We start from the raw sequence: 12,946 nt of genomic DNA on the forward strand, positions 1-12,946 counted from the left end.
CCCCCCAAGGTGGCACCTCAATGGCCTGTGGCACTCCAGTGACCAGTGGCACACTGTCAGAGCTCCACACAACCCACCCCAGCTAGTGGCCTCCCCTGCACCACAGAGCTGCCATTTAATTTGGAAAGAATCATCTGGAAAGCATCTCCCGCTGGGCAACTTTGCCCAGCAAGCAGCAGCAAGACAACCTCCCCCTCACCCCTGCCAAACAAAGGCCCCCAGCCCCCCAGCGAAAGGAGAGCATTGCACCCACTGCATCCTGGGTTTATTTACACCACAACCTCCGTGTGGGTGGGCAGGGAGGGATGCTGGACAGCCCACCCCCTGGGCCGGTTCAAAGGCAAGGCAGGCGAGGCGGTATAGGCAGCAGCACAGGGAAAGGAACAGGGAGAAGGGCCTGGGTGAACCAGGCTCTGGCTCCCTCGGCACTACAGACGCAAGCGAGCCCCAGCATTGGGGGGCTGGGGAAGAGGCGGGGTCACTTTTAGCAGCAAAGGCCTCATTTCCCTCCAAGGCAGCAGGGAGGACAGTGGCATGTGATGGAGCCGGACTAGTGTTCAGGCAGTTAAACAAAAAAACAAAGAAAGAAAAAGGCAGAGGGTGAAGCGAAGAAAGACGGAGAACAGCTCCTTTCCTGCCCTCCAGAGCACGGAGTTAAACCAGGGTAGGGATGCAACACCGCCTTCCCTCCTCTCGGCAGAGCAGCAGCTCCAGGCACAGCCTTCCCAGTGTGCCCAGGGCTGGGCACAGCCCTGGCCAGTGGCAGAGTCCCCGGCGTGCCCCTGGCCACGCACAGCACCAGGCTCCTGCTCCCACGCTGTCCTTCCACCCGGCCCTGGGAGGGGAGAGCAGTTCAGGTGGCAGTTTGATGGCATGGCTGACAGTCCATGTGGGCAGCAGCGTCCTCGGCGCTCTGCCAGGCACAGTTGGGATGGATGCCAAGGTGGCTGAGCTTTGCCCTCCAGCCCCTGGCGCAGTCCGGCTCCCGCCTCCCTTATAGGAAACCTTCCTTCCGGAACTGCTCCTTCAGGATGTCTCTGTACTGGTCAAAGCCACCCTCGATGCGGGTCACGGTGGCGTTCTCACACACCCACAGCTCCTGGCACACCAGGCGGATGAAACGCTCGTCATGTGACACCAGGATTATACCACCCTGTCAACACACAAGGGAGAAAAATGGGAACTTAGTGGACCACAACCCAGGGCTCAGGGACAGTAGCATCGAGATCCTGTGCCCCTGTCCAGCCTGTGCTCAGCACTTCAGGATTCCATCCACTTCAGGGAAAACTGAACAGTATTTCACTGGCAGGGACCTCACTGCAGCCTTTTCTTCCTTCAGGGGGACACAGATCATGTAAAAATGAGGCATGTGCAGCAGGAACGTATTTAGTCTCCACTCTTGGAAAGTAAGTGCAAGGTTTGTTACTGGCTCTCCAGGTCTCAGACAACTTCAAGGATGGAGAATCCATGCAAAGTCAGTAACACTGAAAAGGTGTCTAGTTAAGGCCCCGAGCAACCTCAGCTAAGCTTTTCTTTCAAAGGAAAACCGCTACAACTTGAGCAACAACCACTGATATCCAGGGCGATCACAGTGGTATCTGGAGCCTGAGTCTTTGGAGATCAGCCATAAAACGTGCCTAAGAAAGATTTGAGTGGCCCCAAGGCAGGGCTGAGAGCTGCACACAGCATGTGATAAAGTCACAGAGTGTAGGTGGCTGGTCAGGATGGGGGACAAGATGCTCTCTGGGCTGCTGTTGCCTCTCTCAGACAAAGCCAGCAAGTAAAACTAACTACCAGGATGGACAGCTAAGGCAGAAATGTGACTGATTTCCCAAATTTTGTCCTAGACTTGAAGTCGCCACTGGTGTTGACCATCCACCTCTCACTGAGATACCAAGTACCTTGAGCTGGAGGCTGCAGGAAGTGTTAGAAAAACAGATCTTACTGGGACAACCTTACCCGGAACTTATTCAGTGCCTTTGCCAGTGCCTCAATGGTCTCCATGTCCAGGTGATTTGTCGGCTCATCCAGAATGTAGAAGTTTGGACTGGAAGAGAAGACAGCTCTGAAGATGCACTGAACAGGCTTGGGCTTGGTCCACACCCCAACTGCTGCTTTAACCACTTAGAGCCACAGCCACTGGCATGTGCCTGGCTCCAGGATCAGGGTTGCCCAGCTCCAGGGACACATCTCATCCTGAGCCCAAAGCAGTGGGAGAAAACCACCTGCCTCCTTCCACACCATCCCCCCATCCCCCCAGGGTGACAACCTCCCTCCCCAAAAAGCCCTCCAAGAACAAGGTTTCCGTGGGGTAGCAGAAAGTCCCTGAACGCCTGCCTTCCTCCCAGTGAAGAAGACTCCAGGGATGAAGCCATGCAATAATTAATGGTATTTGGGAGAAAATTACCAGGGCATCGTCATCTGGGCAAAGGCCACGCGACTCTTCTGCCCCCCGGACAGGCTGGCCACAGGACGCAGGGCCAGCTCTCCCGAGATGCCGTAGCTCCCCAGCTGATGCCGGTATTCCTCCTCCGTCTTCCCTGCAGGATCATGTCACAACACAGCTATGGACACCTAGCATGACACAGAGCCCTCGGCTCTGAGCTCACGCAGCTGGGCAGCCTGTGCCAGACCAGCATGACAGGAGGAATTCAGCAGCACTTCCAGGCAATTCCCTCCCAAGCAGGGGGTTTGCAGGCATCTCCAAAACTCACCTGGGAACCTTCTTGCCAGTAGTTCTACAGCACTGATGTTCAAGTCCAGTTGATCCACATGGTGCTGGCTGAAATAACCGATCTTTAGGTTTCTGCAAAATAAGAAGAAGGATTGGGAGATGGTACCAGGCCCTGCAACCACGGCACTGGCAGCTGCAGCTACCGAAGAGGGGTCACATGTGTGGGTGTGCTGGACCCAACCCCATTGCTCGGGCAGCCATCACTCCAAAGCACAGCCCAGGAGCCCTCCAGCTGCACCATCCCTCCCAATCCCCCTGCCCTTCCTCCCAGGTACCTGTGAGCATGTCTGATCCCTCTGACTGGTGCCAGCTCCCCCATTAAGATCTTTAGCATGGTTGACTTGCCAGCTCCATTTTCCCCAACCTAGAGAAGAAGCAGCAGCATTGGAGAACGTGAAACCCGTGAAGGTACTTTGGAGAGGGGGGCAGCAATCAAGGAATTTCATCTCTCATGGATGATGAGGGGGAGCAGGATGGGAGCATAACCAGGGACTCCAGTTAGCAGGAAGCTGCATTTCTATCACAGATGAGCAGCATGGGCAGCAGTGTCGGGAGGTATTACCCCCTCACCCTCGAGCCTAAGGATTTCCTGGTCCAGCCTCAGCTGCAAGCACACAGCATCTCTGCTGCCCCATCCAATGTAGCCCCCACTTGATGCTGCTGTCAGCTGACAGAGAAGATGGACCCAGTCTCTCCTCAGAGACATCCAGTGAAAGGATGAAGGACAATGGGCACAAATCACAAATTCTAACTGGTATTAGGAAAAATGTTCCAATGTTCCTCAAAATAAGGGTGATCAAATGCTGCAACAGGACCCAGAATGGGAGAAATAGTCCTCCCCAGAGACAACTGGACAAGGACCTGAGCAACCTGATCTAACATCAAAGCTGTCCCTGCTTTGAGCAGGGACCTCCCAGGGTCCCTCGCAGCTGCCATTATTCTGCAATCCCACATACCACACAGATACGGGACTCCAGGTCAGCAGAGACGGAGAGGGAACGGAAGATATAGTGACTTGGCTCGTAATAGAAGTCTACTTCATCTAGCTGCAGGATTGGGGGGGAGAACTTCTCAAAGCCGTCAGGGAACCTGGGAAGGCAGGAAGAGGTGAGAGACAGCCAGGAACCTCCCAGACCCTGTTCCTAGCCCTCCTGGGATAATCTCTGCAACCCTCCAGGTGACAAGGAGGGCTCCCTGCCACACAGGGCCTCTAGGAAGGATGGTCACGAGAAGGAGACAAAGACCTGCAGCCTTGGCCCCAGGAGGGAACCCAGCCTGAAAGCAGGGGCCTGTGTGGGCTCCCTGTCAGAGTAAGGCTGGACCACACAAAGGGATGGCTGTCCCAGCTGGGACAGGACCAAGAAGAAGTTCATGTCAAAAACAGAGCCAGCACCCTCCAAGCAAGGGCTCAGGTGACACTTACTTCATGATCACCTCAGATTCCTTGTCCACAGGTTTCAGCTCTGGCCTGCAAAAAGAGGATACACATAACCAAGGTGCCTTGAATGAGGGTCTGCTCTCACACCAGAAGCCCAGGTAGAGTCTTCAGCTCTGTGACACCTCATTCCAGCCTCTATACCAGAGACAAGTGCTTAAAGCCCATACCACAACTCTATCTGCCAGGCACACTGGGATCCTCTGTTTCTTCCCACTAGCACTGCCCCTCCCTGACCTCCAGAGAGGAGCAGGACAGGCACTCACAGCTTCTCCAACAGCTTGAGCTTGCTCTGGACTTGGGACGCCCGGTTGGCGTTGTAGCGAAAGCGGTCAATGAAAACCTGCAAGAGAGAAAAGCATCAGAGAACTCCAAGTCCCCTTCAGCACCAGCCACCCTGCATTGCTGCCAAACCTCCTGCAGCAATACAACCACAGGTCTAAAAGCAGAGAGAAAGGCACAAGGCTGGGAGAATGCCCCAACTCTACTGGCTTCTCCCAGTACCTGGATGTGCTCACGGTACTGCTGCTGGGCTTCATACTCTCGCTGCTGGTTCTTCAGCCGCTCCTCCTTGATCTTCATGAAGTTCTCAAAGTCCCCACGGTACGTGTCCAGCCGCTGCGAGTGCAGGTGGATGATGTCCGTGGCCACTGCATTCAGGAAGTTCCTGTCGTGGGACACCACGAGGATGGTCGACTGCCAGGTCTGGAGGAGATGGCGAGAGGGAGGCCTGAGCACCATCAACCAGAGCGCAGGGGTTGGTCCCACCACCCAGCCAGTGGGTGGACCCACCACCACCAGTCTAGAGGAAGTCTCCATTCCTCCCCCTTGCTTTGTATCAAGGCCCCCCATCCCCCCCTACCTGCAGGTAGGTCTCCAGCCACAAAATAGCCCTCACGTCCAGCATGTTTGTGGGCTCTGAGGGAAGGGAAAGAGGCACTGAAGTCAGGAGAGATGGGGATGGCTGGATTACGCTTTTTTCCCCAGAGGAAAGGTTAATGATCAGTGTTGAGGAGAAAGAGAGGCTGAATGGGGACCTTCCCTCCAGCTCAGGGGACTCTTGTGTAGGGTGTGATGGGGTGTGGGCACCAGGGGCTGAGGCTCAGGCAGGGATACTCCCCCCACTCCATATTGGTACCCAGACCCTGGTGCCCCACAGCAGCCTCTCACCCAGATCTCCCACCCAAGCTGGGGACTGCCCCCAGCATGGACTGGCAGCCAGGGCACATCTCAGGGACCAGTGAGGGAAAGGGAACAGCACTTGGGACAAGATGACACATACACCACCTGGCTGGGGCACGGATAGGGCTCTGCTGAGTGCAGTGAGAGTGGCTGCCCAAGCAGACTTGCCCGTGCCAGCGGAGCACCAACTGCGCTGCCAGGCCTGCCCGTCACACGGGGCTATTTTGGGCAGGCAGCTAAAGGCCATGGCATGTTCCCAACCCCAACAAGGGCACAGGCAGGCCCTGCAGTGGTGTCAGAGGGGACCTGCAGTATCAACTTACCATCCAGCAGAAGGAGATCTGGCCTAGGGAAAAGAAGACATGGGATCAGAAGCAGAAAGAGCATAGGGCCAGTTCAGTGTCTCACCACACATACAGAGCTGTGATGCCTCCAATGGCCCCAGCTCGAGAGCCTGAGTTGAGAGGACCCCCAGGCAGCACCCCTGCACCTCGCAGCATGGACAGCAAAGAGGCTTAACCCCATAGCATGAAGGCCTGGACACCAACCTGGCAAACAGGGCTCTGGCTAAGGCCAGTCTCATTCTCCAGCCTCCAGAAAACTCTCTGAGAAGAGAAGAGAATGCAGAGAGGGGTTACTGTTCAATGTAGAACCACTGTGTTTGCCTGTCTGCCAGCCTTTCCCAAGGCTCTTTTGGCTCTGTTGTCATCCAGAGGCAGCTTGTCCCTGCAGGTATCTCGGGCACAGCACGAGATCTGCGGTCCAGGAGGAAGGTGATTTGGCAACCCCCAGGGCAGGATGGGCCCTGGATGGGCAAGGATAGACCCCTGTTCTCCTTTACAGCCACAGCAGTGCCTGAGGGCTCACTTGGAACACCTCCCCATACCCATTTCTGGCTTGATACCCAGAGTTTAGCAACTCACTTGGTTGTCTGTTGTTGCATCTTTGCATTAAAGCCCAGCCCAGCAAGAATGACAGACGCCCTGGGGAAAAGGGGAGACAATTGGAATCCAGGTACAGCATCCAACAGCAGAGCACAGTCCAAGGTCTCACCCACCAAGGGAACTCTGCTGCACGGCTTAAAGCCATTCTGGTGCAGGAAAACTTCCCTACACACCCAAGAGCAGCACTTGACTGGGAAATGCAGCCCAGTGGGGCACAGCATCTTCATGAAGTACCAGGAGATTTGCAAGGATTTTTCAGCTCTTTGGCCAGGAAGAGAGTCTCACTACCACCAACATCCCAAAAACATCCCCCAGAAACCAGGAACCTAGGGAGATCCGAGAGGAGCAGCAGCAACAATGCAAGCCATTTGGGGCAAAAAAAAATCCCTCCAGCTTCAGGGGGAAGCTCAACTACTCCTAATCCAGCAGAGCTGTGGCACAGAACCGACAAGAAAAGGTAGTAGGGAGAGCCCCATCCCCACGCTCTGGATCCCAGGGCCACAGTATCACCCTTCCATACCCCAAACCACTATTCAGCTCTGGCCATGCCAACAGACAGTGATGCCCACGGGGCTGTCTCACCTCGCTGGGGCCTTGTCTGCCTCAATCTCCTCCAGCTTTGCGTAGATTTCTGATAGTCTGGCACCTTCTGTCCCTTCTCCCCTGGAGCAGAACAAAGAGGAGCGTGTGGGACTCACCAGGTTAGAGTTTGAGTGCTGGGGGAGGCTGATCTTCCCAGGCAGGACTAAGGTGGGCAAGATGCAGCCCATCCTCACCAGAGCCCTTCATTGGAAGGGAGAGACCTTACAATGAGACCTCGTGGTGAAGAGGCCACAGAAGGGCTGTAAATCCAGTGGTGACACCTCACCTGCCAGCGTTGATCTTGGCCGTCAGGTCCCTCTCCTCCCGCAGGAGGCTCTCGCGAGTGGTGTCACACTCCAGCACACTCTGCAGCGCTGGTGTCTCATCCCCTGCCACCTCCTGCTCCACGTGCAGGATGCTGATGTGGGAGGGGATGCGCAGGCTCTGGCTGGCGATCATCTTCAGCAGTGTGGTCTTCCCCAGCCCGTTCCTGCCCACCAGCCCGTAGCGCCGTCCGAAGGCCAGGTTCAGGTCTGCTCCGGTCAGCAGGACACTAAAGTAAGAGGACAGGTCTGGGGTCAGACTGATCCACAGAGAGGAGATAACCAGAGCCACCTGCCCTGATGGGGGCATTTCAGGCTGTGCTGAAGCCAAGTAACCATTACAGGCTTCTCCTGCCCAAAGGCGAAGGGGTCAGTGCCCACCTTGCTTCCTGATCTTTCTCACATTCTCTGTAATTTCTCAACTGCTCTCTAATCCAGTCTCAATCCCCCATGGTCCAAAATCCCAGCCAGGATCTGTCCCACCTCCCCACCCACACTCACCGCTCACCGAAGGACACATCGAAGTTCTCGATACGCACATCATACGACTTGTTCTTGCCTGATGATTCCATGCGAGTCTCCTTCTTGCTGGAAGCTTGGCTGGCAGACGCCTCCTCAAGGACTCTGCAGGCCAGCAGAAGATAGAGAGGGGGCTCAACAGGAAAGCTTTGGTACAGCCAGATCCCAGCCCTGCTCAGCAGAACGGGATGGGGGCGTTGGAGGCACCCTCCATACTCACAGAGGGCCAGATGACTTCAGGGAATCCCGCTCCAACCTCTTGTCCTGCTTGGCTTTCAACCTGGCTTCTGCCTTCTCCAGTTTCTTGGCATTCACCATCTGGGACACGGAACAGAGAGTATGAAGAAGAGAGAGAGCATCTTCAGCAAAAGCCCCAAAAGCCCAGCTCTGGGAGAAAAGAGATCAATCAACCTCTTAAACCCGAAAGAAAGGGAGTGAGGTAGGACAGGGAAACTGGGAAAGATTCAAGCATATTTTCAGGAGGCTAATCAGGCTAGAAAACCACTTCAGGAATAAAGTCCTAAATCAACTGCTCATACACAAGTTCTGCCTCAGCAAGGCAGAGGGTTTGGCCAAACCTATCATACGTCCCGTTTCTGTAGTTCCAGGAACCTGGATCAGCCAAGTCACTCCAATAGCAGCAACCTGCTATCCCAGTGCCTCCTCTGGTACACTCTGCATCCACCCTCAAAGAGCACCACAAGGTGTTTCCCTTCCCAACACATTAAACTTTCACCAGTTTGGAGCAAACTCAGCTTGTGCAGTGGATCAGAGACAAAAAACATTTAATGAACCCTGAAGGCAAGAAGGAGGCAAGTGTTTTAACCTGGCCTCTGGTCTTGGCCAGGCTCTCAGCCCACTCCAGCTTATTCCTGCATCGAGTCAAATATTTGTGGCTGACCAAGAACACTCCTAGATATTTCTAGGCAACTCTGCAGCCACCGGAGCATGTTACAGACCCGTGTGCCAGACTGAAGAGCGCCTTGTTACTGGAGCTACTGGACCCCACACTTACAGGAGAGATTGAGTCACTCTGTAAACCATAACCAGCTCCCTGAATTTCCCAGTAAGACATGTCCTCCAAAACTTGACAGCCCTCTCAAGGCCTTCTCTGAATTGTCTCCAACTTTTCTGAAGATTATTTTTTGAGTTGCAGACACAAGAGCCAGAAAGTGAACCCAGCAGCAACACTCTGGTGCCAAAACCAGCCACAGCTGCCAGCTTTTACTTAAGACTCCCGTTCAGGCATGTGGGGATAGTGTTAGGTCTCAGTCTCCAAGCAAGGGATTCTCATTCTCAACACGTTAACCCATGGAAAGGAGAGCTCTGTGAGGGACCAGCCTGGTAGAGAGACTGCCCACCCTGTAGAGCTCCCTGCTTTGCAGATGCACAACTGCACCTCACCCGCACTCAAACTTTGGCACATCCAACACAGATGGCAAGCCAGGTTGTTCCTGAGAAGCTGCGCATTCCATTGATAGAGATGTCCCGATTTCCTTCAGGTCACGGAGTGTAACTGCTTCCAAACCTCTCTACTCCTGATCTTATTTCTCAAAGCACGACAACCTACAGCTGTTTCTAAAGCTGGGCTTACAACCTCTCCTACAGCAGCTCTCAGTTAACTCCCCACCTGTAACATCCCCACATTCTGCCACTAGGCAGGACTTTATCTCTCATTGAATATTCAAGGTGTCATCCTGGGACATTCCATTTTCTCAATCAAAGGCTTTGCTGTAGGAACCAAAGATCCTTGTGAAAGTCAGAGAAGATGCACCCTGAGCATCACCACTGCATCATCTATGCTTTGAACCTCATTAAGAAATTACAGCAAAATAGATCTTGTCAAATTAATAAGCTCCTGTTGATAATGACACCTGTTGAGCCCCTTCACCAGACTAAGGTCAAGAGATTCTCAAACTATAGAGAGCCTGATACGGAGGAGCAGTAACCCCTGCAGCTGTGCCCCTAACCAGCACCAGCCTGTCCCCATTGCTCTCCAAGGGAGAGGTGACCGGAGCAGGGCAGGGCACCTGCAGCCCCACCTGTCAGATGCTCCCATGAGGGCACAGCCCCCACTTACCGAGGTCTGGCCTCTCTTCAGCAGCAGCCCCGGCAGCAGGTCTGCGCTGGTGTCACCTGCAAGGACATGTTTGGGTTGGTGAGCTCATGTGTCAGGGAGGCTCCACAAAGCACTGCCTTAATGGCAGCCCAAGCCCAGGCACAAATGATCCCTCTCCCAACAGAAAAAGGGGAACAAAGTGCATCTCTACTCCTTCACCTCAGGTTATCCCACAGGCACTGCTGCCCACAGCTCAGCAGCAGGATGAGAGAGGGGTGCACATGTGAGTGGTGCCCGAGCTCTACTCCCCAAGGTCAGGTGTGCACATCTGAAGCCCCGAACCACTCTGAGCCCCGGGCATCCTGATGGCAGGGCGGGAGTCACTCACCATATCCATCGGTGATCTGGGAGAGCTGGATGGGGGCGTCCAGCAGCACCTGGCTGCAGCGCTGGGCTTGGCCCTCATCCCTGCGGAGAGGAGGAGGAGAGTGAGTGGGGGGAGCGGGGTGAGGGGGTGTGCGGGGGGCCGGGCGCCCTTACAGCTGCAGGGTGTTGAAGAGGCGCTGGCAGATCTCCCGGATGGCGCCGTCGTCCTTGGTGTCCTGCGACACCTCCCGCAGCAGTTCGCCCACCGCCTCCTCCAGCTCCTCCACCGACTCGAAGTCCGCCCCGCCGCCGTGCAGGATCCCTGCGGGCACACAGCGCCGGCGCTGTCGCGACAGGTGGCACCCGCCCGCTCCATCCTTCCCTGTCCCTCCCCGGCCGCCCGTCGCGACGCGGGCGCTGTCGCCACAGCGCGGAGGTGTCGCGACACGCGGCGGGGCGGGAGGCCGAGCCGCGGCGGGCAGGTGGGCGGCGCTCACCCGTCACGTAGGCGAACAGCTCTCCGTCCAGGTCGGGGAACTCGGAGCGGAGGATGTCGGCGCAGGACGCCATGGCGGGGCGGGCCCGGCCCGCGGAGCCGCCGCCGCTCGCACCGGAAGGGCCGGCGCGCGCTGCCGGGAAGAAGGGAGGTGGCCGCCATGGCGCGGGGGCCGACGGGAGATGTAGTCCTGATCTGACGCGCATGCGCAGTGCGGCAGTCGGAGGGGTCCCGCTGCCATATGCCGGGATAGCAGCAGCAGGAGCGATGGGAGCGATGGATCGGGGGCGAGCGGAGTGGCCCGTCACGGCACCAGAGGCGGCTCAGCCTCTGCTTGTCCTGTCTCAGAGGGAAAGAGGCTTGGGGAGGGTTTTTTTTTGTTTTGTTTTGGCTTCTCCCCTCCCTTTTAAAATCAGTGTTTCTGCTCTCAAACCACGGTCACGACACTGCTCATTGGGGTTTGGGTTGGATTTTGTCTCTCCAGGTCTGAGGAATGAGCAGTCGGACACCCTCATCTGTTCACAAACTGAAGGCCGAGGGGCTGAGCCAAGGGCCAGGTACAGCTGGTACCCTCAGCTACCGGGCATGGTGCCTGCCTTGGCCCTCAACAAAAAAAACAAGTTAAAAGGGAAAACTGCTTCAAGTTCGTTCACAAGGAAAGGCCACCAAGGTTCATTTAAGCCTGGCTTACAGGGGGCTGGGCACACCTGACCAAGAGTTCAGTTCATCCCAGCTGCAGCCCCAGGGAAAGCCCAGAGCACCGTCCTTTCCCCAGGAAGCTGCAGCACTGGTACACAGCTGGAAACAAAACATCATTTGTCCTTTTCACCTGCTTTTGCAGTTCCTTTCCAACCCCCAGGCAGCCCCGGGCAGGGGAAGAAGCACAAGCAAGCCCCGAGACACTGTGGCACAGCCCAGGGAACTGCCCCAGCTCTTGCAGTACCAGTCCCAAACAGCAGTGCAGGCAGCCTTCTCCATTCTACATACTTTATTAGATTCAGAGCTGGACAAATCACAAAGTGTACAAAATGGAGACCACACTACCAGAAGCAGGATTGTGGGTAGCAGCAGCATTCCTATGGCCCAGAAGCGTTTGGTAGAAGTGTGGAGAGGGCAGGCTGGGGCAGGGGGCTCTTACCGCCAACTGCATTTGAGATTCCCCGAGGACAGACCCTGTTCACATCCTGACAGAGCTCAGCTGACCCACGATCCCTGGGACAGCAGGGCCACATCTCCAATTTGTTTGGAAAGGACAGACTGGCTCAAGCCAGCAGTGGGTGGGGGTAAATGCTCCAAGGACCTGAAATGCTGTGCCACCCACATACACACCAGTAAGAGCCTAAACCCTCATCCTTTTTGGTCACAAACCTTCCACGGCAGGACTCTATACTGACGACTTTGCAAGAAATAAGGTGGTGGTGGTGGTATCTGGTGAGCCCACCATCTCCTGTGGTGAGGGCCCAACATACTCACCACCCCAGGCATCTCAGACTGGCCAGCAACATCTACCACAACAGCAATAGCTAGTACAGAAGCCAGGGTAACTTCAACTCAGATTTGTCCAGTCTATGTTTAGGTCTATTCTACGAGTACATATGCACAAGAACTTCAAAAATACTAGGATATGATGCAAGTAGTGAGACACCAACAGAAGAGGAGTTTAATGGTGGACGTTCCCTAGAAAGATCACAAGAGGATGGGAGTTAGACTAGCCCTTGCCCACCCTGGGACAGGCAGCAGGATGCTGCTGCACCTCTGCACACGACTGGGTTCTGAACTTCATCTGCAGCATGGGTGGTAACTGAGCACAGGCAGGCGAGTCCGCTCCCGGGGTGAGCCACAGGGTCTTTCAATCTGCATCGAGGGGCCAGGCAGACGTTTCTCTGAATGTAGCTGAAGACCGAGGAGAGGCGGAGCATGGCTTGGAGAAGAGGGAGCCCGCCAGCCTGCTGGGGCTAGCATCTGGTCTCGTAGATCCCGCTCCTGCCGATGTACCTCACCCATTTTATCACATCGTGGTCACTGTAGTTCAGCTTTGGCTCAAAGACTTTCAGGTAGCGCACCTTCAGCCCAGAGGGTGCAAACGGGACCTATTAAGAGAGGGAAAGGCAACAGAAAGCATTGGAATGGGGGTAAGATGCTCTTCGTGCACGAATGCCAGAAGGCCCCTGGGCTATGCATCTAGAAATGGACACCAAGAGCCACTGTTCCCTTCCCTACTCCCTGCATGCATGGTGTCAGACTGCAGTAGCTCTAAGGGCAATTTTCTTCCATTAGCTTTGATACCTGGCTGACCTCATGGAGTC

General features: G+C 55.5%; 2 protein-coding genes across 5 annotated transcripts in view; both read right to left on the minus strand.

The window, feature by feature from the left end:
• Positions 1-249: 249 nt before the first annotated feature.
• ABCF3 (ATP binding cassette subfamily F member 3) lies at positions 250-10,780 on the minus strand. Its single transcript, XM_051782192.1, has 21 exons — positions 10,642-10,780; positions 10,319-10,466; positions 10,167-10,246; positions 9,800-9,855; positions 7,940-8,037; positions 7,702-7,824; positions 7,164-7,430; positions 6,878-6,958; positions 6,275-6,334; positions 5,900-5,956; positions 5,675-5,697; positions 5,032-5,087; positions 4,674-4,874; positions 4,436-4,512; positions 4,158-4,202; positions 3,691-3,823; positions 3,010-3,098; positions 2,715-2,806; positions 2,408-2,540; positions 1,960-2,047; positions 250-1,153 (listed from the first exon to the last, which is right to left on the minus strand). Exons 1-21 carry the CDS (start codon positions 10,712-10,714, stop codon positions 995-997), a joined length of 2,139 nt encoding a protein of 712 aa, XP_051638152.1. The 5' UTR covers positions 10,715-10,780; the 3' UTR covers positions 250-994.
• An 833-nt stretch (positions 10,781-11,613) lies between these two features.
• Positions 11,614-12,946, minus strand: part of AP2M1 (adaptor related protein complex 2 subunit mu 1) — a 28,444-nt gene continuing 27,111 nt past the window's right edge. For all 4 annotated transcript variants that reach the window (XM_051782213.1, XM_051782216.1, XM_051782214.1 and 1 more), the window contains exon 11: positions 11,614-12,730. In XM_051782213.1, the coding sequence (XP_051638173.1) occupies positions 12,596-12,730 (135 nt within the window). In that variant the 3' untranslated portion in view covers positions 11,614-12,595. The remainder of the gene's footprint in view (positions 12,731-12,946) is intronic.

Source organism: Manacus candei, unplaced genomic scaffold (assembly GCF_025592945.1).
Source record: "Manacus candei isolate 608988 ecotype Guabito, Panama unplaced genomic scaffold, ASM2559294v1 h1tg000015l, whole genome shotgun sequence".
Classification (NCBI taxonomy): Eukaryota; Metazoa; Chordata; class Aves; order Passeriformes; family Pipridae; genus Manacus; species Manacus candei.

What these genes read in the sequence shown, in the direction of transcription:
- ABCF3 (XM_051782192.1), bottom strand. Translation starts at nt 10,714, where the DNA reads ATGGCGTCCTGCGCCGACATCCTCCGCTCCGAGTTCCCCGACCTGGAC. An exon ending in CTCAAGCTGTTGGAGAAGCT is followed by an intron (nt 4,203 to 4,435) that starts GTGAGTGCCTGT and finishes CTCTTTTTGCAG; the next exon opens with GCCAGAGCTGAAACCTGTGG. An exon ending in GCCCAGATGACGATGCCCTG is followed by an intron (nt 2,048 to 2,407) that starts GTAATTTTCTCC and finishes CTTCTCTTCCAG; the next exon opens with TCCAAACTTCTACATTCTGG.